Here is a 25,118-nt window from a genome sequence, read left to right as displayed (position 1 = left end):
CTATTAAGACGCTTAAACAATTTTCTTTGTTGTATAAATCTAACGTTATTGTACTGAGATTTTCTCAAGATAATAAAAAAGTTGAACTGAAATTGTATGGCACCAACCAAATTGTCTCTCAAACGCTATTTCATAAATTGTTTGTGGAAAAAGGGTTTTCTTAACCGCAAACCCTCGAGCCGACCTATATTGTCTCAGCCCAAAGGTATCATGTGAGAGGCGAACGAGGTTTACAATAGTTCACTAGATGACTGAAGTTTATAAGAATAAACTATAAAACGTCATTCTAAAGCGTTACAAAACATTTATAGAACGTTTTTAGGCGTTTTAACAAGTTTTTTATAACGTTTTCAAAATAAAGTGTCGTATTAGCTATTCTAATACGACCATTTTGAAAAATGTCTTATAAACTTACCTTTTTATAGGAAACTTATGTTTATCAAACATCTTCTCAAAAAATATCGTATAAAGTAGCTAATACGACACTTTATTTTAAATACATCCTTATAAACTTGTTAAAACACTTAAAAATGTTCTAGAAACCAGTAGCGGATCCAGGATTTTTGTTCAACGGGATCATCTTTAAGGTAGACTAAAGACCCGCAAAATCGTCCGATGTGATCTTAACCTAATTACAACATTTTCGAGGGAATTTTAAAGTTTTTTGGTTGATTTCGAGAAATTTTTTTGGTTTTTTTGATTGATTTCAACATATTTTTTTGGTTTCGATTGGGGTTGGGGGGCCGTGGAAAAATGTAATGGGAGGAAGTAAAAAGTAAATCATGTAAAACCTAAATTTTAACCTATAATTTTTTTTTTTGAGTTTTTGACCGGGGTTCCTTCCCCCCTCCTTTTTAACATTGCATCCGTCCCTACTAGAATCTATTATAACACTTTCAGATAAGACCCTTTTTGATTTGGTCCTATAAAATATTTTATTAAAATGCATAGATATTTTAAAAGTCCCATAAAACTGATTTTTATTATAATTACACCATTCTAAAATCAACCGTCCTAATAAGTCATGGCCCACTTCCTAAATTGTTATTTGGATGCAAATAACTTATGGTAAAAAAAAATAAAATAAAAAAATCATAGGATTCTCTTCACCACTCTTTATTATTATTATTATTATTATTATTATTATAATATATATATATATATATATATATATATATATATATATATATATATATATTTGTATAGTTACCATTTCATTTAATGATGTTGTCCGAATCTACAGAAACGTACAAGTTAAGGTTTTTGTCGTTTGACGTGAAATAGTTTAGAATTGAAAGGCATGGGGAGTGAGGACCCATGCCGATTATTTTGGCAGATACCATCGAGATCTCTCTCGTAACACGCCTTTCGTTTCCCATATATATTCTCTTTACAGTTCGACTTGTAACGTCTACTCACGTTACGTCTTTTGTCCCGTTTTAAATCGATTCCTGTTTGGAAAACCAATTTTTGGAAGTTTTCGTTGTTCTCGGTCTTAACTATGCAACGTATGGATATAGAATTTAGAACTTGTAATGGTAATTTTTTCCGTTAACGAAGTTTTACATTGGTCAGTTTTAAACGAGAACGTACTTAAAATAAGGAACCCTGAGAACATCATGAAAATACATAACAATCTGCATATAGCATAGCAGATCTGCATATTCATGAAACCACATATTCATCAGATTAAATAGACGGTTGAGATTGTGACATAATAGTTGTGAAAATAGATTGAGTTGTGTAACATATATACATACATATATATATATATGTATATATATAAACACCGGCTTCAAAAAGAATCTCATTAATGTTTTCACATCGACATAATGAACATGGACCATTTTGTCCTGATAACAACTTACAACTTGTAATTTTATACTGTAGTATTTTTTTTTTTTTTTGTGTGTGTGTGTGTACGTGAAATAGATTAAAGGGTCGTTTACCTAATTGCTTATCCGGTAAGTGTTTATCATTAGCAATCGACACTATAATTTATTTTATTGAATAAAATCTTAATGTAACAAAACGATAACCTATGCTACATTTTAACCTGGTAAACGTTTATCCGGATAAGAGCCCTCATCATCATTTAACAGGTGAGACTCTCCATCCATATCATCACTCTTACCAGGTAAGATTTTTGGCCATTTGTCATGTTCATCCGCTGAGGAAAATTACTCGGTAAGCAATTACCAGGTAAGTGTTTAGTAAAAGGCCCATAAGCTTTTGGTTTTATGTTTCTATTTTTGTTATAAATTTCAACAAGTTTTAATTCGATTGTTTGAGGCTTCTTTTATATTATGGTACGAATTTTAAATAATTTGAAAAGCCAAAGTAACATGAAGCTGATATGTTGTTTAGCAAACCCACAAATTATATGTTTTGTTAGTATTAGAGGACAAAGGGAAAAAGGATGACAAAAACAATATTTAGCGATTGATATGCTTACTGACACTGAGTACGTACTTGATCTGCAAAGATGTATCTTTCGTCAAATAGCATAAGATGTATGCTTGTTCTGTCACATCGTCCTTTGAAATTCGAAGTGATGATGGATTGATCCACTCGACCAGACCCATGGATTCCATATGACCTTTGATAGATCGGCCAACTAAAGATGGGTTCAAACGTCATTCCACTTAAAACGATAACATGTGTGGCATACTATCAGTGCATTAAACAAGAACTGAACCTGGCTCTTTGACAACAACTGTTATATTACATCTCGATTGGCACTGCTATGCCAAACGAGCATTCATGACAAGTTCTTTGACGGATTTGTTGAAACATCTTAAACATTCTTCTTGAATACGTATGTTTAGGTTTTGTTTATTTATCGATTACAGTCTGATGTAATAATTCAGTCATTTATCTGCATGACCATTTTTTATTAAAATGATTTGTTTTTTTTTTTTTTTTTTGTCAATAAGTTTTAACTATTTCAAATTACTAATTAATAAATACTTATTTATTTAATTTTATTTAAAAAAAAAAAGTAAAATAAATTTAACCCTAGCAATAGTAACAAGAGGAAAATGCCAAAAAGAGTGACATATAGTTGTCAAATCCTCCATGTCCATTATTAAAAAGAATAAGGTTTTTGTTTGTCATTCAGATTTCCCTCTTAATGGATTTAAATTCATAGGACATGAAAACATTTATTTTTAATTTTTAGTAAATTTTAAGGGTAAATTTGTAAATTTGGTCCTTATGGTTTGTTGAAAATTACAGTGTTCTATTTGTACAGTTTCGAAATTACAAGATAGTTATTATGGTTTGTAAAAATATTCAAATTTGGTTCCTTAATCCCCACTCTAGCGGGTCATTAAAAAGTTCTGTTAAATGAGGGACATTTTTGCTCTTTTATCGATTTTTGCAAATCTTTTACCTAATCAAAATTGATTTTTTTTCTTGGGATTTTTGATTGGGTAAAAGACAAAAAATCGATAAAATGTCTTTCATTTAACGGAATTTTATAATGGCGGCTAGAGGTGGAGACTAAATTTGGACCTTTTTGTAAATAATGATGACGATTTTGTAATTTTGAGACTGTAAAGACGAAAAATGTTATTTTTGATAAACCACAAGGATCAAATTTATAGTTTACTCTAATTTTAATTATATATTTTAATAAAATGATTTATTAATCAAACACTTGCAGTTTTACAAGTATATCATTCTTGTTTAATTTTAGATACATAAATTTAAGACGACGTCTAAGTTCAGTGGAATCCAACATAACTAAAACAAGAGATTCTACTGAATTATGTTAGTTTAGCATGTAAAATCTGAGATTTTTTTTTGTTTAACCTGGATATCCAACTTGCTATGCGAGCCGACTAATCTCAGGACGATCACCTGTTTTGCAGATAGCCTGGAGTTACCGCATTTGAACTTTCGTGGCTACAAAGAGATTTTTATTCCTCCTTGATTTGAACTTGGGATCTCCTAGTATTGTTGACCTTTGAGCCAAGCTCAAACCAATCAGGCACCACACTTCTGGTTAAAAAAGCTAGGATATTAAATACCGTTGGAATTAGCAAATTACTTTACGAGAGAATTCATTATTCTTTCACATATTTATTGAATTTAATTTCATTATTCTATTATTTTATTTCAAGAAAAAAGTACATTTTGAATAAACGTCATTCATTTAATACATGGTTTACCATTATTATTGTTGATGAGGTTAAATTACTGATTTCATCCTTGTGCTTTATGGGTCTTTTTTGGGGTTTTCGTTTCGATAATTCATTCAAGACAACGTTTTTGTTTCGTCGACCATTTGTAACTCATTTACTCTGAGCAGGGGGAGAACACAACTTTAGAACCCGGGGGTCGAACAGCTCATTGATTTCCTTTTGAACTTTTGTGCAGGGTGTAGTGGTATTCCCAGTCTCCTTTGTCCCAAATATATATTTTGTTAATTTATTTATTATACTATTAAATTATTTTGTTGTGTAGGTTTATTATTTTAATTTATATTACTATATCATTAATTAGTTTATATCTAATAAGCTAGACTACACCAAGTTGCTAGTGTTCATCTTTAATAGTTTGGAAATCAAAATTGAAACTATGTTGATGGAGTAGGGGCCAAGCATAATGTATAACAAATAAATTATTGGTTTTTTCATAAGAGCTATAACAATCAGGTGAACAATTAGGGGGGCCATGGCCCCCCCATAACTCGACCCTCCGCTATTGACTTGAGTATGTGTAAGATCCATTGTTTGTAGTCATTCATTGTATAACCAGTGTTTTGTGATCGAAAAACATTATAAACAGTTTAATGTGTCTTCAGTTGGACTTAGAAAAGTGGATTAACCACGTGAACCATTCTACATCAACATATTTGTTTCTCTCTCTCTCTCTCTCTCTCTCTCTCATACTTCCACATTATTGTATTTGTGTGTGTGTGTGTGTATAATATGGAAAGACTTGTAAGAAATGATTTAATTGTGCCAACTGCCAACCCCCCACCGCCACCCCGAAAACCCAAATTAGCGATCAAGATTGACAAATTCAGCATTTAAAACCAGTAAAAAGATTAGGGGTATATACGAGTGTCATCCAAATCATTGTTATCCATAGACAACCCTTTTTTAAAAGTAGTTTTGAATTTTCATCTCATTTTATATGAATTAATGTCCTCGGACTTACTAGATTTATGTGAGAGAGGCTAGATTATGTGAGAGAGGTGCTTGCTTTATGAGACTTCTTCTTTCTTTCTTTGATCGGAATATATATAAAATGCAAACCCAAAACAAATCATTTTTCTTATAATAACTTTCATTTGAAAATAAATAGGGTGTTTGGTTAGAGGTATTAAACAGTTTTCAATGTGAATGATAATAAATGAAGCTGTTTGACTTTATATAATATGATGAGTTTATTCTCTCAGGTAGCTCTTGGTATGCAGACATGATTGGACATGACTCAACAAGACAGTACAAGAGGGTTAGAGTGAACAGGACTGGATGAGACTGGATTGGACAAAACAAGTGTATGTCTAGTGTTTGGTACGACTAGGACGGGATGAGACATAATTAGACAAGTTACCCCCGAAAATTATTTGATGATTTTAAATATTATATAATAATTATAATTAACACAAATAAAGTAAATAATTAAGTAATTTAATTTATAAATATTTTTACACAATTTTCATATAAATGCATACATACATATATAGTGATACCAAATATGAATAAATTTTTTAATATAATTGATGGTAGTAGTGGTGGTGGTGGAGCTAGTTTTGGTTATGGTGGAGGTGGTGGTGGAGGTTGTTGCAGTAGTGGTGGTGGTAACAGATGATGGTGGTTGTAGATGTGGCAATGGATAGTGGTGGTTGGTGGTTGACGATGGTTGTGGAGGTCATGGAGGAGATTGTTGTGGTATATGAGAAGTTCGAGGTGGCCAACAGCGGTAGTGCTGGTGGTAATGAGAGGTGGTGGTCGGTGGCCAATGGTGGTTGTAAAGGTGGCAATGGACGATGGTAATCGGTGGTCAACGACGGTTGTGGAGGTGGTGAAGGAAGTTGTTGTAGTGGAGGAGGAGTTGGAGGTGGCGAACTACGGTAGTGATGTTGACAATGGATGGTGGTGGTCAGTGGTCAACAATGGTATAGGTGGCGATGGACGATGGTGGACGTGGTTGTGGAGGCGTGGATGATGTTGTTGTAGTGGAAGAGGAGGTGGAGGTGGCCGCCGGTGGTGGCAACGATCGAAACTAGCGTTGATCATCATTAAAACAAATACCATATTAAAGTTATATATCAAATGAGGATAGACTACTAATATTTTAGTTTTTTGTCTCATCTTGTTCCACTTATTTTGGTGGAACAAGATAAAACCTATTTTATTTCATGCTGTCCCAACCTTGTCCTAGTTCTTGTCTCATATCATACCAAACATAGGATAATGAGTTTTTGCTCTTTTCCCATGCTGCACCAAACATGAGACAATGAGTTTTGTCCCGTCTCATTCCATATACCAAACACAGCCTCAAAAGCCTAACTTTTTGTTTCAGGTTTAATCGGAAGGGATGAATAATCATTCTCTATAATTTTTATTTTTATTTTCCATTTTATGTTTTGATTAAGGTATATTTATTTTAGAAAAAAAATAATAATAATAATTAAAATGAGTGGGCGGGTTTTTCTTCTTTCCAAACCGAATCTTAAAGATCTTTCCGTATCGATGTGTCCTTTTCCAAACGAACGTGCACATGGAAAATAAATTTTAATTAAAATAATTAAATAATAACCTTTCTCTTATTTACTTTAAAGTCAATAAAAATCATCTCTATTTATAAATATTTTTAAAAGATATTTTTCTAAACACATCTATTTTATAGAATTTTTGTATCTGTTATTTAATTATAAAAAACAAAGATATGAATATTTTTTACAAAATCATTACTTGTCTGTTGGTTAATTTCTTGTTTTTCATACATGAAATCATGTGTTCAAATCTTTTAATAAAAAAAATACATTTGAAACTAAAAGATAAAAATAAAATAAAAAATAACACAAACGATATTCAAACCCATGATTAGTGTGTAAAAAAAACTATGCAAACCAATTTTACCAAGAGAATGTTGTGTTCTCATTGTAGTTTTAAAATATATAATGTTGTACACAACAAAATGATACAATGACATATTTCACGACCCTGTAATTTTTACAATATGACGGAGGAACGAAGCGATGGTTCATCCAACCATATCTGATAAAGTGGGTTCGCCCTTGTTTATACCCTTAATAGTTATACTGATCCGCTAAACCAAGATATTGTTAAAATTATGTATACAGTACAGGTAAAAAAAAATATATGATAATATGACATAATTAATAATTAAAACCTAATTGTATTTTTTTTCCAAATTTTTTGTTTAAAGTTAATTATAGTTAATTTTAAAATAAAAAGGTGTTGAGTGGAATCAAAAAGCAGTTTGAATTAAAGTTGAATGAAAAAGGGGGGTAGTGGACTGGTCGGGTCAGGGGAAAATTGGTAAAAATCTGGATCAAAAAGTCTAGGTGAGGGATGAGTGCTTTTAGTCGTTCGGATATGAATCTACAATTCAGACAAATTCATGGAATGTTGATGTTTTGTTTTACATCAAACTACTCAAAGGGCATTACTGGAATTCAACTAATTTTAACTCTAATCACTTGAATCGTTAATTTTATGACGATCAGAAATTGATGATCATGTATGTAATGTCTTGTAATTAGATTGATCGAATTTCGAGCGAATCTGTTTGTTGCTGAAATATATCTTGTTTTAAAGACGTTTGAGCCCTCGTACGAATATATCCCGGCTCTTTTGTCTAACTGTATTACTTTTATAATTTGATTCAGAGTATTGATACAAAATATACATCATCAACTATCTGCATTTCTTGTATGCATTGTATTGACTTGATTTTACAGTATACAGTTCAACAAGTTCCTATCTCAAATATTGTATGCATTAGAGAGGTGTCAGTTTTTTTTAAACGATGACACCATTTGACCATAAAAGAAAAAGATGCAATTTACTTAATAAAATCATGATAACTTAAAGCATCTCCAATTAAAAAAGCTTACTGGCTTGTATTTCTAAAAAGAAGCCCCACTACAATTCCTGTATTAAAACAAAGACCATACGAATAAAACACAATAAAAAACTAAATAACATATATTTTGCCACCGGCATAATTTGAACTCTGATATCTATTAAAAGCAAATACTTTAATCATTCTTCATAAACCAAATCTAATACCTCAAATTTCTACAGTATTCCCTTAAATCGGTCCACGCTATATATACACCGAAGGCTAGCTCAACTGATAAATTATTAGTTCGAGTATCCTTAGGATTAATGAAATTTTTCTAACTGTCATCTTCAAAATTTATAACATTAGTCGAGTTACACAGAAACTAATTCAAACATCTATTTTTTCTGTTAGCCGGAATATCCAACCCGCTATACAAGCCGACTAATCTCAGAACGACCACCCGCTTTGTGGGTAGCCCATAGTCACCGCATTTAAACCTGCGTGGCCACAAAAAAACTTTTATTCTTCCTTGGATTCGAACCTGAAAAAACTCATCATACACCACCTTTTAATCTTTAGAACCAAGTACAAACCAATCATACACCACCTTTTTAGTTAATTCAAACATCTATTGCCAACTCATCAAACATAATCATTTCAATTTTTCAAGAAAAATCTTTTTTATTAATAAAAAATGAATATTTTAATAAAATAAACTGTAAAAAGTAAAGAGGAAAAAAAAACAGAGAATACTTTTAAATATTTGGAATAAACCAAAAAATGGTTAACTTTTTTTTTTTTTTTTTCCTTATCTTGTGGTAAAAAGTTGACATGCTCAAACACTCACACCTTTTGCATCAAAATTCACGTCTACTCTTTGCTTCTTTTGAGGATTTGCCTAAAGTTTTGCTTTTTTCCAACATGTGTTTTTATTTGCTTCGGATTAAATGCATTCGTATATATTACAAAAAGGACGAGTTAACTGTATTTTTGTATACTGCTTAAATGCATCGACATCTGTTGATTTTTATTTGCACAAACATCAACGTCAAGATTTGTTCTTTATAATTTCAGTAGATGATTTAACTTGATTATGATATAAAAGAAGGTGTCTATGATAATGCGTTTATTTAGTGGCACCAATTTTGGTTATTCGTTTTATATATTTTTGTAAATAAAAGAGCCGTAAACGCATAGTTAAGTATATGTGAAATTAAATTGAATAGAATGTTCAAATTATATAAAAAAAACCCATCTAAAAAAGCATATATGAATAATCTGTAACATCGATTCACATGTGCATTTTAGAATAGATTTTTCGAATTTTTTAATTGATTCACATATGAATCTTCTTCTCTTACCTTCTCATAATACATAACCTTTTTTATTTGAATCAATCCCATTAAATTGATATTATTAAAATATTTTTTTCAGAGGCGAGACGGGTTATCAAACGTCCATGATTAGATCAGACTTGACTCGTGATATTATTATTACGTAAGAAAATGTTTTATACATCGATAGTTTTGCAATTCTTTTAATTAAATCGTACCATGATTTGAAAAGGTTCACAAGATCTATAAATAAGACGTACTAAAAGTTTTCAAATTCCGACTTAATAATAATAATGTAGATCGTGGTACAAGAGGTACAACAAGTCAACGACAAATCAATTGTTTATATAAAAGTTAACGTTAAATTAAATAATAAGAAAAAGATAGAATAACAAATTTAGGTATAACTTTTACGCCTTACGACTAAAGTACAACCAGTCAAAACATATTTCTAAAAACAGTTGAGATTTTAAATTTCATCTGGTTGAAAACAAACGGGTCTGATTTGGCCCACGAGATTGAACCAGATTTTGAAACATTGTTTACAATAACATGTTATGGTTAAATTGAAGGCGTGAAAAAGACTCAGCCTGATTATCAGGTACGGTTATGGGACACATGGTCAAGGGAGATAAATAAATGAGGAAACAAGAAGATATCTTTTGTCCCCCGACTTGTAAAACCTATGGTTTAAAAAATTATTATCAGATAATTAATCGTCATATTAAATATAAACTTTTATATTTTGTTTTAGTGATGTTATTAATTTTTTTGTCAACTTGACCATTTTTTAATAAAATTGAAATTTATCTGGTTTAAATGCATATTGTAGTGAACTCGAATCTGATAAACTTAGGTTATATTTTGTAAAATAACTGATAAACTGTGATTAACTAATAGCTGTAAGATAATTGACTAGTCATGTTTGATAAAACGTAATTAATAAAATAAACGACGACATAAAATAACCAAATACGGCTATTCAGTTCACTAAAAAAATACGTAGCTCGTCAATTAGTAGCTATAGTAATCAACCGTTTTAGAAAAAGTAAACAATCTTTTGAGATGGTGCAATTGGCTAAAAACGCATCGGACGACTTTACAGGCAAAAATTCTGAATCTGCCACTATTTACATATTTTGTTTTTGTGTGTATGTATGACTGTATGCTTCTTGTATAACGTATTTTTATGTCTCTTCAGTACACAAAACAATATTTAACATTTTATCTAAGAAACAATATTATATGCTCGTCTTTGTTATTTCATATATGAAACAACACATACAAACTGGTTTTGACAGTTTTTATACAATTTGCTATGGGTGTTTGCGGTCTGGTTTGGATAGTTTGACCCCACAAACCAAATCACAATGGTGGTTTGGGATATTTTTAAACCGAGCGGTTTGGTAGTAAATGACCAAACAAGTCAACTGGACCACGAAAAGACAGTTTGGTCTGATCAGTTTAGGCCTCTTATGTGCTTTAAAAAATAAAAAAAATAAAAAATCTATATTCAAAATATTTTTTTTACCATTGTGACACTAATATGAAATAGTATACCAAATTATAAAAATAAATGTTTATGTATAAAATTTAAAACAAACATTGAGCAAGTTGAAATAGAGTTGATCAAATCCACCAACAATAGTTGAATTTTGGACAAACATTAAACAAGTCGAACGACGATTTAGAAAAAAACGGTCTGATTTGACTTGGTTCAACCGGTTTAAACGATTCAATGATTTTTTTAAACACCCCCATAATTTACCACTTATAATTATTTATTTTATAAATAAAACAAATAAATGAATTAATAACATTTAACAAAATTAAGAGAAATTTATTAAAACAACTATTTTTCAGGGTTGGTTTCGCTTGATAGTCATTTTCTTTCCAAGTTTACCATAATAGCAATAGGTCTGTCAAACCCACGTCCACAGTTACGGAACTCGCTGAAAAATAATAATTTTTACACTTTTTTACTCCTATCCGCAAAAAATTACATTTTTCACTCAAATCCGTAGAAAAAAATTTCATTTTTCACTCAAGTCCGTAGAAAAAAATTACAATTGCGACATGTTGATATTTTGATAAACTTAGTGGCCGTTTACCCAATTGCTTACATGGTAAAAGCTTACTGGTAGGAGTCAATATTATGATTTATTTTGATGCGCAAGGTTTTAGTACATCAAAACATATCGAATGCGCAAGGTAAGAGTCGTCATTCTCACTTACCGGGTAAGACGCTCCATTATTCTCATCGCTAAAATTCTTGACCCTTCTCATGTTTATCTGATAAGGAAATTTATCCGGTAAACACTTACCAAGTAAATGTTTAATAAACAACCCCTTAGTTAAAAAAAAATACCTAAAAAATAAAACCAATTGGTTAAAATAAATATTTTAATTAATATCTCGAAAATTAAATACAAAAACCCCATGGTTTTATGACACAATAAATGATTTGGTGATTGCCCGCGGTGGAGGTTTGTGATTGCTCTCCATTTTAAAAGTAGAAACCTCTTCATTACTTCCTCTCCCTGTTTGTACTCCACCATTTCACAATTTCCGATCTTCCCCTTTTCTTCCAACAACCTCAAATTTCAAATTCTCCATCCATTTTCAATCTTGTTTCAGATTCCTAATCATAAATCAATCGCCACCCAAAAGTTTCTGTAATCATGGGTCGTAAACATCTACACGAGTTACTCAGAGAAGATCAGGAACCATTTCAGCTCAAAAACTTCATCGCCGACCGCCGTTCTCAACTCAGAACCGCCACCGCCACCGCCACCGCCACCGCCACCGACGCTCTTCAGCTTAGAAAACGGAAGTCGATTGTAGAATCCACCTCCTCTTCTACCGCCGCACGGAATTTCTGTATCAACCACGTCTGTCTTTTCTCGTTCCAGGACTCGCCGGATTTTAGGAAATCTCCGTTTCTAGATTTTCCTTCGAAGGAGACGAGGAGTCCGTTTAATAATAAAACCCCCAACAATGCCGCCGTCTTCCTCCATATTCCGGCCAGGACTGCCGCCATGCTACTTGATGCCGCCACGAGGGTCCAGAAGCAGTCGGTTTCTTCTAAACCTAAACCCGGTTCATCCAAACATATCGGATTCGGGTTACTCGGATCTCTTCTCAGACGTTTAAAAGACCGGAGCACCCGAACAAAAACCCATGAAATCGGACCCGTTAACGTAACACCATCTTCACCACCCACGAGAAGAAGCCGGAAAAAGATGGTTAACGGCACCGGCGACGGCGCTGATGAGAAACGGTTATCGTTCTCTTGTAACAATAGCAGGATTAGCAGTGCCGATTGGTCGGAGAAGTCGTCAGAGTTGGAAACTTCATGCAGCTCAAGATCAATTCACGATTCAGAAGAGATCGAGTTTGTAAACATAGAAAGAGAAAACGATTGTTTCATTTCATGTGAAAAATGCTTCTGCTCAAATCCTTCTAGTCCTTTCCGTTTTTCCCTTCAAAGAAGTCCTTCCCCAACTCGCCGGAGACCGGATTCCTCATCGCCGGTGGCATCTCCGAGCCGCCACTTCCAAGAGGTTTTGTCTCCATCCTCCATTCATATATCATTTAAATTAAATTACGTTTTTAGTCCCTGTAGTTTGTTAAAATTGATTATTTTGTCTTTGTGGTTTTGAAATCTAACTTTTAAATATAAAATACTAAAATAAAAATGAATTGTAAACCTAATGGATGAAAAAATAATAAAGTTTAAATCATTAGGTTAAAGAAATACTGAATTATAAACTATAGTAATGAAAATCGTAATTTTAAAACTATAAGGACTAAAAATGAAATTTTCAACAAACTGCCTGGACGAAAAACGCAATTTACTGTCGCATTTATGAATATAATTATTGACTGTACACATTAATTCAAACCCAATCCGAGTTAGGGTCAAATTGGCGGTCAGAATCGGCATCAGTACCGAGTTAACCCGTAACTCAGTTAAGGATTTGTGGTCCGTATTGGGTGCTTTCTGTTCCCATGGCAGAATCGCATGTTGAATGACAAAAACACCCATGGTTTGACATTGAGACAAAGTATTCCCTGGGGGTGTTTATGTCTTTTCATATTATATATAAAAAAAACTTTTTATTATAAATACACAGTAAATTAAATTTCCCAGAAAACGACAAAACCCAAATTTGTCGTCATATGTTTGGATTCTTTATAGCATTAAATACCAAACAATCCCATAGCCACACATGTATAATGCTAGCATGGGTGCTCAAAGAACAAGCTGGAAGAAAGGTCAAAAGTCAACTTTTCAAGTTATTTGGGGGTGTTTGAAAATTGTTGAATGGTTTGGTGTAGAATAATTAAGTGGTCAGAATGATTAAAAATTTTTTATGATATAGTGTAAAATGAAATATAATTATTTGGTAATTGTGTATAATGAAATTAGGGTTCTTAATGGTTAAGGAAGATCCATGATACAAAATCATTCAGAGAGTTTTAGAACCATTAAGAGACAAATTTTTTTTGCCAAACAAGATTCACCTCTTAACGATTCAGATGTTGGCTCTTAACAGAAGTATTAAGAGGTTTACAAACAACCCCTCAGTTGGTTTTATAAGTCGGGATTAAGGCGGTCAAAATTGGATCCAGAATTTCGTCTTCGATTGTTTCATCGTAAACGTTTTGAACCATCGAAATTTGGTGATGTTATAGGATAAAGAAAATTACGATGGCGAGCACGCTCAAGAAATTCGCGAAGAAGACGATAAAGAGAAAGAACAGTGTAGTCCCGTATCAGTACTTGACCCTCTGTTCGATGACGACGAGGAAGAACACGACGGCGGGCCCAGGGAACAGGATGTTTACGACATCGAATGCAGCTACGCAAGCGTTGAAAGTAAGTCCCTACTGATTAACGATTAATAAATAGTATTTGTGTCCACATATTTCCTAAAACCCTAATTTTTTATACCATCAACATCTTCCCAAAATCTAATTGATTTTGGAGTCGCTTTCAACTTTTGGTAACATGTGCATTTTGTTTATGTTTTATGCTTCTTGTCTTGCATCAGTTTGGGTGTAGTGAGTTGTACGTTGTGCATCGGAATTTGTACATGCACACATATCCAAAAAAACAAGAGGTTTATTAAAGTTAAGTGGTCGTTTTAACCTCTTCTGGCTTGATGGAATTGTGTCGGCCACTTAATTCGATTATTGCAGGAAAAAGTGAAGTAAACAAGTACTAATTGCCTTCTCCCATTCTGAGGAACACCCTAATAACCAATTTGTCTATACGGTATATATGTATATGTACATACAGTATAAATGAATGTCTATACAGTATATATGTATACATATGTATGTATATGTATATCATGTTATGTGTATTAGGGAATGTGCAAATGGTACTATATATTACATTGATTAATGTATTAATTGACGAATACATATTTTGATATTGTATATGCATCGATGTATGTATATATGTATGCTACTGGTTCTCTCGGTTTTTTAAAATATTGATGGATGTTATTTGAACTTTTCCCTAATGTGTATAATTGAAAGGGTATTGTAATGTTTAGATTTTAGGTTAATTTTTTAAACTATATGTATTGTATTCCTTCTAAAGATTTTCTTGTTTCGAATTTACAGGAGCGAAACATCAGCTCTTGCAAAAGCTTCAACGGTTCGAGAGGCTTGCAGGATTGAATCCAATTGAACTTGAAAAACACATGTTAGATCGTTATAATGAAGATGCTGCTGCTGATGATGATGATGATGATGATTACGATGATGATGAAGAAGACATTATAGTAGATGAAGAAGAGACGACTAACGAAGAGTTTGTTAGGGAGATATTCAACCATTTGGGTGTTGGGAAAATCCCTTGGTACATGAAGAAGCTCGTATTCGACCTAATTGCAGAAGAGAACAAGAACAAAGAACCCCAAGTAGTCGTGCAAAGGGTATGCAAGCGGTTGCATTCTTGGACAGTGGTTGAATTGAACACGATCGATATGATGGTGGAGACGGACTTTAGAAGTGAAGGGTGGAAGAGGTGTGATGAAGAGAAGATCAAAGAGACGGGGATGGACATAGAAGCGTTGATTTTTGCGGTTTTGGTGGAGGAATTAGCTCAAGAACTTGTTAACTCATCTAATAATGTTATTTTTGCAAAATGATCGGTAGGTCCGAGAATTTTCATTTTTCGTTCATAGAATTTACTTATAGATGCGAAACAATGATGGGTTTTTACCTACAAGTGAATTCAATGATGCAAACGAAACAATAGGTTTTAATGATCAAGGGTATTTTCATCAATTCCATCTTAAAAGTGACTTCTTTCAATCAGAGCCTCAGAGGTGAATTATGTGGACAGTTGACGAAGAAAAGACACAAACTTTTTTGATAGGCAATGAAAAGCGTGAGAAGAAATTTGGGTGTAAAAATAAGTCCAACTTTTCGAAATTCTAGCAAGGGTTTTACAAAAATACAGGGTACGATTGTACGTTTCTGCCTAACCTCGGGCTCTGTCTGTGTATGCGCTAATTAGCACAAGGTTTTTTTTGGGCCGTGGTTAGATGATGATTTTTTGTGCATATATTTTGATCATTACAATTTTTGTCACAACCAATAACATTTACGGTAAAAAAAAGCAATCCTAAAAGCTCATCTTGTGGATGGTTTTTCATCTCACCATAAGATACTTATTTCAAGATTGATATTGATTCTACTTGGAGTTTTAGTAAGAGTACCCACATAGTATTATACGTGTATTTGCATCATTTTGTTCAATAATGAATACCAGGGACGGACCCAATTTTTCTCAAACAGTGGTACCGTTTGACCATAAGAAAAACAATCGGAATTTTTTTTAAGCAGTGACACCGTGACTATAAGAAACAAATATACATAATTTTTTCCAAACGGTGACACCATTTGACTTATAAAATAACAAGATTCGAACTTGGGTCTGGGGTGGAATAAAAGCCTTGCAAACCAACTCTACCAAATAAAACTTGTTCTCATTATAGTTTCAAAATACATACGGTGACACACAACAAATTAATACGATTGCACCTTTCACGAAACTCAATTCTTTCTACCTTTCGACTGAGGAATAATACGGCGACATATGTAACCGTATGTCTTGTTCATATAAATTATGGATAATACTGAAACCATATGTAATGATTGCATCAAAGTTTAAAAATATAAAATCCTCGTCTTTTTCAATCAGATATTTGAAAAAGCATATTTAATCAATCTTGTTGAATTGGACAATTCCTTATCAATTAAATTTGGTAGTTAAATAAAAATAATGTAACTAATTATTAAAAAATTAAAAAAAAATTAATAAACGAATATTCTATTTAAACGTAGCTACAAAAATTGGTGAGACATGATGTTGGGTGGAGATTAAGCCAAAGTATCTATCTAATTTGGCTACTGAATTTTGTTTTATATTTGGACAAATTACATCAAAAAATAAGATTATTTAGTTTGATTCATATTTTGGGTAACATACTTTTAAAACTTTTTTTTTGGTACTTAAGATGTAAAGTTTTAAGCATTTAAATACCCGGGTAACCGGTTGAAGCATTAACCGATTACCATGCTGATGTGACGAGTGATGTGGTATTTAATTCAATATTATTTGCTGATATGAATATCTTAATCTAAAATTAGTTTTTATGTATTGTGGTTTATTAGAAGAAATAGTTAATGTTTCAACCGGTTACTTAGATACTTAAATGTTAAAAACTTTACATATTAGGTGTCAAAATGAAAGTTTTGAAAATAGGTTACACAAAATAAAAATCAAGGTAAAGTACGTTATTTTTTCATGTAATTTGTCCTTTATATTTTATAACAAATATTAATAATAAACCTATATTAGGTGGCAATTGGTTCATAAAATAAATCTGTTGGACTTGAAATATGTAAAAAGAATTGTAATCTGTCTATTAGATCCATTCGATATAATAGCGGCGGTGGGGTGAAAGTGGTAGTGGTGGCGATGGATGGTCGAAGTGGCGGTAGTGATGATTGTGGTGGCGACAGTGACAATGATGCAATGGGGTGGCGTTGATGATGACAGTGATGGGGTGAAAGCGACAGTGACGACGTCGACAACAATGATGGAATGTAACAAATATATGAACGTAATATTTAAAAAAAAAAATAGAATAAATAAATTAGAATTTCTTAACGTAACTCAAAAAATAAACAAAACGCATAAATAAAATCTAATCAATAAAATTGACGATTCTAATTTCTTTAAATTCTATCAGAATTCAACAAACCAAAACACTGTATTTCAATGAGACCAAACATTACGTAAGAAGCTTCTGGAACCATAAATTAATTTCGATATTTTATTTAAAAAATGGTAAATGGCATCTGGTGTCGGGTACATTTACGTAAGAATCTTCTTCTTTGAAGATTGACAAAAACCCACACCAACTAAAAATAATTCACTTATTCAATCTTATCTTTTATAAATTATTATTTAATATGTTCACCAAATTAAAAAAACAAACATTAAGCAATCGTTTATCAAATACTTATTGGATAAGCATTTATTAACAAGAGTCAGTATCTTCATTTACCTTATTAAATAACATTTTTGGTCATCAAAATGAATTATTGGTAACCATTTAAGTATTTAACAGAGGCTTCTTCTTGGTAAGATTCTCAATTTTTGTTAAGTTTCATACTTAGTTATACATGACTGTTTGATAATGACTAAATATTATAGAGGGTGGTTTATTCTCTAAACTTTTAGGGAAGAGTTTTATGTAGAAAACCAAGTTTTGTTTTTTTTTTCCAAACATGCCATTTCCAACTAAAAGACACTGCTCATTCCATCTACGATAAAAAACTATCAAAGAAAACTTTTCTCAATCTAAACAAACAAATTAATTCACATAAACAACTTTATAAATACAATATTTAATGAAAAACCAGCAAAACAATGTCTAAAAAAACATCATATTAACTTAAATAACATAAACTCAGTTCCGTCAACCTAGTCATGAGTCCTTAATTTTGTACCTTTGTCTTACTGTTCTTTATCTGATCACATCCTGAAAATACACATCATCAATCAGTTATGGTCAATCGGGTATCTTTTATTTCATATTGAAATTAAATATTTATATATGTAAAAATTATACAACGATTAATTGATTATGATTTAAATATTTAATCTACTGTTAAACCACAAATTGAATTGTAGACATTAAATATAAACACAAATTACCAATTTACCATTAACAAAAGAAAAAGTCTCGGACTCTCATAGAAAACCCAACAAGATAACCATATGGGCCCAAAACAATATAAAATTAGTAGCCCAACAAAAACTCGGCCCAAAACCAGGTCAGGTTAGACTGGGCTGTGCCCACTCTATGATCCGACTCGAACAGACCGACACCGACCAGAAAGCATGCGGATCTGTGTCCGCCATCCGGCCCGCTCCATTTAAACCTTTATGTTTCTTTATTTGGTTACTGTTCTTGCTTAAACCTTCTGTTATGTAATGCTCCTTATTAGATACCCATCACTCAACGAATACGACTTTAACAAATCTTAGGGGTCGTTTACCAAACGTTTACCCGGATAAAGGCTTACCAAATCACATTACATTACCGGATGAATATGGTAAGGAACAAGAATCTTACCCGGTTAGAGCGAGACAAGAACCAATAGTTTTATCCGGTAAGTGAAGACAACGACTCCTACTTTGTTGCATACAATGTTGTTCTAATGGACTAAAATCTTACCCAACAATTAAATGATGGTGTTAATTTTTTCTTGAAAATGCTTACCGGATAAGTGTTTAGTAAACGGCCCCTTGTTAATTGAAATGGGCACGTCTTGATTTTATTAATCCTTATCACGAACCATTTAAAGAATATTTTAATAAAATAATAAATGGTTGAAATCTCTAAAATACGATATTTACTAAAATAAAGATAAAATAAAAGAAATGAGTGGACAAGAAGAAGAACAACTCATCATGTTTTGACGCCACGGAACCATGATCATGTTAGCGTCTTGCTTCCCACCTCCTATGCATTTCCAGTCATTTTCTTTATATATTTAACAACAATCAACGAAATTCTTCAAGAAAAAGTGAAAATGGACATCGATTCTCAAGAATCTGAACCCCAACATGCCATCAAAATCTGGGAAGTTAACAGAGATCGACTCAACTCGATGCAACACAAACTTTCCGATACACCGAAACTCCTGAGTGTCGCCGCCGGCAAACCCACCTGCTCCATCTTCAAAGTCCCTCAAACCCTAATTGACGTCAACGGCAAGTCATACCGACCTCACATCATCTCCATCGGACCCTTCCACCATGGCCAACCCCACCTCCAGATGATCCAAGAACACAAATGGCGGTTCCTCCACCATTTACTGAACCGAACTCAACCCAAAGGGTTGACCCTCGCAGACTACTTGAAAGCCGTCCAACCACTCGAGGTTAAAGCTCGAGAATGTTACTCCAGGACCATCGACTACAGCACCGATGAGTTCATCGAGATGTTGGTGCTCGATGGTTGCTTCATCATCGAACTTTTTAGAAGGATTGCAGGGTTGGTTAAGTGTGATGATCATGATCCTCTTATAACGATGTCGTGGATCTTCTCTTTTTTCTTACGAGATCTCATCAGGCTCGAGAATCAAATCCCATTTTTCGTTCTTGAATGTTTGTTCGATTTGACGAAGATGTCAGATGAAGAATCGAGTCAAACCCTAGCTACCTTAGCTTTAGGGTTTTTCAATTATGCACTACAAAGACCTGAAAACATTCTTGAAAAGTATGCGAATATCAAAGCTAAGCATTTGCTCGATCTTCTCCGGTCGACTGTTCTTCCGCCGGAGGTCGAATCATCGGAGAAACCCGATAACCACCCACCAGCGCATATAATCCATAGTATCTCGAAGCTTCGTCGTGCGGGAATCAAGTTAAAGCCGTGCGAAGCCGAGAGTTTCCTAATCGTTAACTTCAAGCACGGCGTAATCCACATGCCGCCGATATCGATCGATGATTTCATGAGCGCGTTTTTGTTAAACTCCATAGCGTTTGAACAATGTCATAGCGCATGTTCCAAACACTTCACGACTTACGTTACGTTACTCGATTGTTTGATAAATACGTCTAGAGACGTCGGGTTGTTATGCGATTGGAACATCATCGAGAATTATTTTGGTACGGATGCCGAAGTTGCGGCGTTTATTAACAACATGGGGAAGGATATTTCTTTCGATATCGATTCGTGTTACTTGGCTCGGTTATTCGACGACGTGAACCGTCATTACCGGAGCGGGTGGCACGTTCAATGGGCTAGTTTTAGGTATACTTATTTTGATACGCCATGGTCGTTTATATCCGCGATGGCAGCTCTTATTCTTCTGATCCTAACCGTGGCACAAACACTTTACACGGTCCTCGGCTACGTCCGGCCTCGATGATCGACTTGATTATTATCGTGACTTTAAAAATCAGAATTCAAAATGTTGCGTATAGTTACAGAAATATAATTCCTAAACTTGTGTATTTATTTTGAATGCAAATTGCATGAAAAAGTAACATATTTTAACTTAATTCCTATTTCGAGTAACGTACTTTCAAAACTTTCATTTTGGTACCTAAGATGTAAAGTTTTAAACGTTTAAGTATCCGAGTAACCGGTTGAAGCATTAACCGTTTACAATGTTGATGTGACGAGTGATGTGGTATCTAACTCGGTATTATTTTTGCAGATATGGATGTCTTAATCTAATTTTTTTTATTATGTATTGTGGTTTATTAGAAGAAAGAATTAATGTTTCAACCGGTTATTTGAGTACTTAAATGATTAAAACTTTACTTCTTAATTAGTAAAATGAAAGTTTTAAAATTATGTTATCCAAAATAGGAATCAATTTATGGTCATTATTTTTTCATACAATTTAGTTTAGATTAGATTGAAAATAAGAATGAAAGTGGTCCAAATTGGCATATATTGTGGGGGTAAAGCAGCGAGGGACCATATCAACTGTATGCATGGTTTGACCAAATCAACTGTATACTTGGTTTGACCAAAGGATAAAAAGGTCCTTTTACATATCTATATCAGTTAAGACACTTTTAATATATGAATTTGGTGAGGGCCTAACTACTTTTAATTTGTTTGGTGGATTTGGTAACTGATCTTAGGTTGATTAAGTCAAATAAGTCCTCGTGAGTTTATTATCATGTACAACAATTCAATCCATTACATTTATACAGAAATTCAATTAATTAAAATATTTATAAAAATAGTAAGAGTTTATTTATTATGATTTGAATATTTATAAAAGATGATTAAAGTTTATTAATTATGACTAATATTTTATATTAGGAAACAATCATAACTTTTATGAAATCACATATTCATCAAATTAAATGAACGGTTGAGATTATGTTATATTGGTTGTACAAATGTAAAAGATTGCATAATAATTCACACACACACACACACACACACACACACATATATATATATATATATATCAAATGAGAACTATTTTGTTTGTGGTAAATGTGATATCTAATCTCAACTATAAATCAAAGGTTTAAATTAAGAAATTAATAGTTTTGATAATTTTAACTTAAAATATTAATTAAGGGTAGTTTAGGGATTTTCTAAATATCCTCTCTACACACACTATCTCTCTCTCTCTCTCTATATATATATAGATATAAATGGTATTAAATTAACAAGAATAAAATATCCGGCTTCTATATAATTTTTTTAATTAAAAAATTAATAATATTTAAGTTAATTTACATTTTTTTTTAAAATTAAGATAAATTTGTAAGTTTTCAAAACTTTGACAACCAAATATTAATATGAGTTCCAAAAATATTCAAGATTCCATTTTATTGTTTACAAAAAAAAAAGTAAAATAGTAATAAATTGATTTTTTATTATGTATTATTATTGATTTATATATAATGTTTTAATTTGGTTTTCTTCAAAAATTAAAAGTTTATAAGATGTGAAACTTAAATTTTTTTCTTGTTAACCGTAGATGTTCAAGGCAGCTTGTATGCACGTACCTCGATTAATCTTAGAGGCTCTGAAGTATAGTCAGGAAAATCCTCATTGACCTTGCAGAATTCAAACTCGTGACTTCCAAAGAGAATCCCAAAGACCCTACCCTTAGTTAACTAAGGGGCTGTTTTACCCAAATGTTTACCCGGTAAGTGCTTACCGATACAAGTCCACATTATAATTTATTTTAATTCGTAAGATTTTAGTACATCAAAACGTATTCAATTTACCAGGTAATCGTTTACCTGGGTAAGAGTCGTCATCTTCACTTATTGGGTAAGACTCTCCATCCTTCTCATCGCTCTTACTCGGTATGATTCTTGGCCCTTGTCATATTCATCCGATGAAGAAATTTATCGGATAAGTACTTACCAAGTAAGCGTTTAATAAACGACCCTAAGTTTCTAATTAGTCGTTCAGTCACTGTCCTTATCGGAATGGCTGCAGAAGTCTTTCAATTGTCAAATTGAAACTTCAACCACAAACACAAACAATCTCATTCATGATTACGTGATTAATCCGTGGGTGTTTATACCTTGGCTTACAAGTCTTGTATTTAGTGGAGAACAAGTTTTACAAGCAATCTCGATCAAGACTTGTTCAACTCTGAAAATCTACGTCAACCCTTTGGAATGTTGATTAATCAAATCTTGCTGCCCACACCAAGAATAATCCGTGTGTATATATATATATATATATATATATCGTTCATAAGCCAACATCCATTGTCTCAATTGAAGTCTTGAAATGGCATTTAATGATCTTGTTGATAACACAGAATCTATGCAATACTTTCCTGATCAGCCTTCTATGCCTGACTCCGAATACGGAAATATTCCCTCATGGATACGACAAGATGACGGATATTTGGAAGGAGAAGAGGAGCCAAAATATGAGGTGGACGATCACATAATCGGTGCTCTTAGGGAATGCTTAGAAGAAATCGAGATCAGAGGGACGGAAACGTTCAAGAAAATTGTTTACGACAATGGTGATTTGGAAATTCCGTTAGGAAGGTTTGTAAGAGAAGCGATAGGAGACTCTCGAGGTAAGGACTTATTGGGAAAGATCGCGACGAAAGTAAGCAAGAAGATATCGAAAAGCCAGAAGGATGGGGATTTCGGAGTTAGAGAAAGAGGTATTGATCAAGAAGAGCTGAACCAGAAGCTCGAGCGTTTCAAAGTTAAGACAGTGAATATTGGAGGAGGGGTTGTGAAAGAGGAACATAAATGAATTCCATTAAGCTCAAAATTTCTGTTAGAAATTAATTAATTGGTTGATTCTTTGATTCTTTTTAAATCATGTTCTTCATGCCGAATCTTTCGAGCTTTTATGTACGCAATAACATTCTATTGTAAGTTCGGAAATCAGTTTGAGTTCTTTCAAGATTCAAATGTCGATCGATTGTCATTCTGTTTTTAAACGTATGGACGTTAACCATATTCCTAAATTGGGTTTTCTCGAACCTATTCGGTTCGGTTTTCGCTGTTTATTAAGAATTAAGACGAAAATCTTTACGTCTTTTAAATTATTTAACACACATTTACCGTTTTTTTAACAAAATTTCACAAACAAATCAAAATTAGTTGAATTCGTTGACAGGGTTGGATTCACGTGAGACCAACCTGTTTTCGTGAGACCATTTTTTTACACTTGAAACTTCATAGCTAATTAAAACGCTGTGAAAGTAAAAGAAACCAAACCATCACAGCAAAAACACTGTGAATGTTACATTCACATCAAATAGTTCTCACATTCTATTCATGTGGGATGAGTTGTTATGCATTTCATTGAATAATACCTCAAATAAAACTTTTTAAAAATCATCCAAAAAGACATATATGTCATTTGTTATATACATATTATATATGAAAATTCAACTAATTATATAAAGATTATTTAATAAATTTAATTAAGGTATTTATTCATGATTTTATTTATTTATAATTTTCGTAATTTAAACATAATTATTTATTTATTATAACATTTAAAATAAGTATGATTTAGTTTTTTTATTTAAAATATTCATTTTATTAAAGTAGTTTATCTAAGAATTTTTTACAATTTTCATCACAAATCATATGTGATATCCACAATTAATCGACGTTTTTTAAAAAAAAAAATCGTTAATTTTCGTCAATGTATCATATATGATATTTATCATGGTAAAAAGAAATGCAAGTTAATTATCTACAATATTAATTAAATTATGGTATACGTTTTGAAATGCATGGGATCTTGTATATTTTAAATGTTTTTTGCTACACATCACAGTGATTCTGTTTGATATATATATATATATATATATATATATATATATATATATATATATAGGGTTGGGTTCACGTGAGACCAAAGGTTTTCCATAAAACTCGTAAGACCAATTTATGTTCATTGATCAACTTTATAAACTAATGATCTAAAGGTCTAAAGTTGCAGGGTGACAATATTGTGATTATTGAGAAGTCTAGTGGCATTTATGAATGTTTAGACTGTCAGATTGTAGATCTAATCAAAGGGTTGAGAATTGGTCTTAAGGGTCTCACTGAAAACCCTTGGTTTCACATGATCCCAAGTCTATATATATTCTCACAGAAAACTTTTGGTCTCACATGATCTCAAGTCTATATATATATATATATATATATAT

General features: G+C 32.4%; 2 protein-coding genes across 2 annotated transcripts; both read left to right on the top strand.

Moving 5' to 3' along the window:
* Positions 1-11,977: 11,977 nt before the first annotated feature.
* Positions 11,978-15,684, top strand: LOC112519723. Its single transcript, XM_025127963.1, has 3 exons — positions 11,978-12,949; positions 14,085-14,268; positions 15,024-15,684. The coding sequence occupies exons 1-3, from the start codon at positions 12,068-12,070 to the stop codon at positions 15,551-15,553; spliced, it is 1,596 nt and encodes a 531-aa protein (XP_024983731.1). The 5' UTR covers positions 11,978-12,067; the 3' UTR covers positions 15,554-15,684.
* A 3,829-nt stretch (positions 15,685-19,513) lies between these two features.
* LOC112519498 (UPF0481 protein At3g47200) lies at positions 19,514-21,001 on the top strand. The gene has a single exon (XM_025127650.1). It carries the CDS (start codon positions 19,518-19,520, stop codon positions 20,859-20,861), a length of 1,344 nt encoding a protein of 447 aa, XP_024983418.1. The 5' UTR covers positions 19,514-19,517; the 3' UTR covers positions 20,862-21,001.
* The last annotated feature ends 4,117 nt before the right edge of the window (positions 21,002-25,118 follow it).

The sequence above is a fragment of the Cynara cardunculus genome (assembly GCF_001531365.2).
Source record: "Cynara cardunculus var. scolymus isolate 2C chromosome LG 10, CcrdV1, whole genome shotgun sequence".
Lineage (NCBI taxonomy): Eukaryota > Viridiplantae > Streptophyta > Magnoliopsida > Asterales > Asteraceae > Cynara > Cynara cardunculus.
The sequence above is the reverse complement of the archived record's forward strand: the minus strand, read 5'-3'. Positions and strand labels throughout refer to the sequence as shown.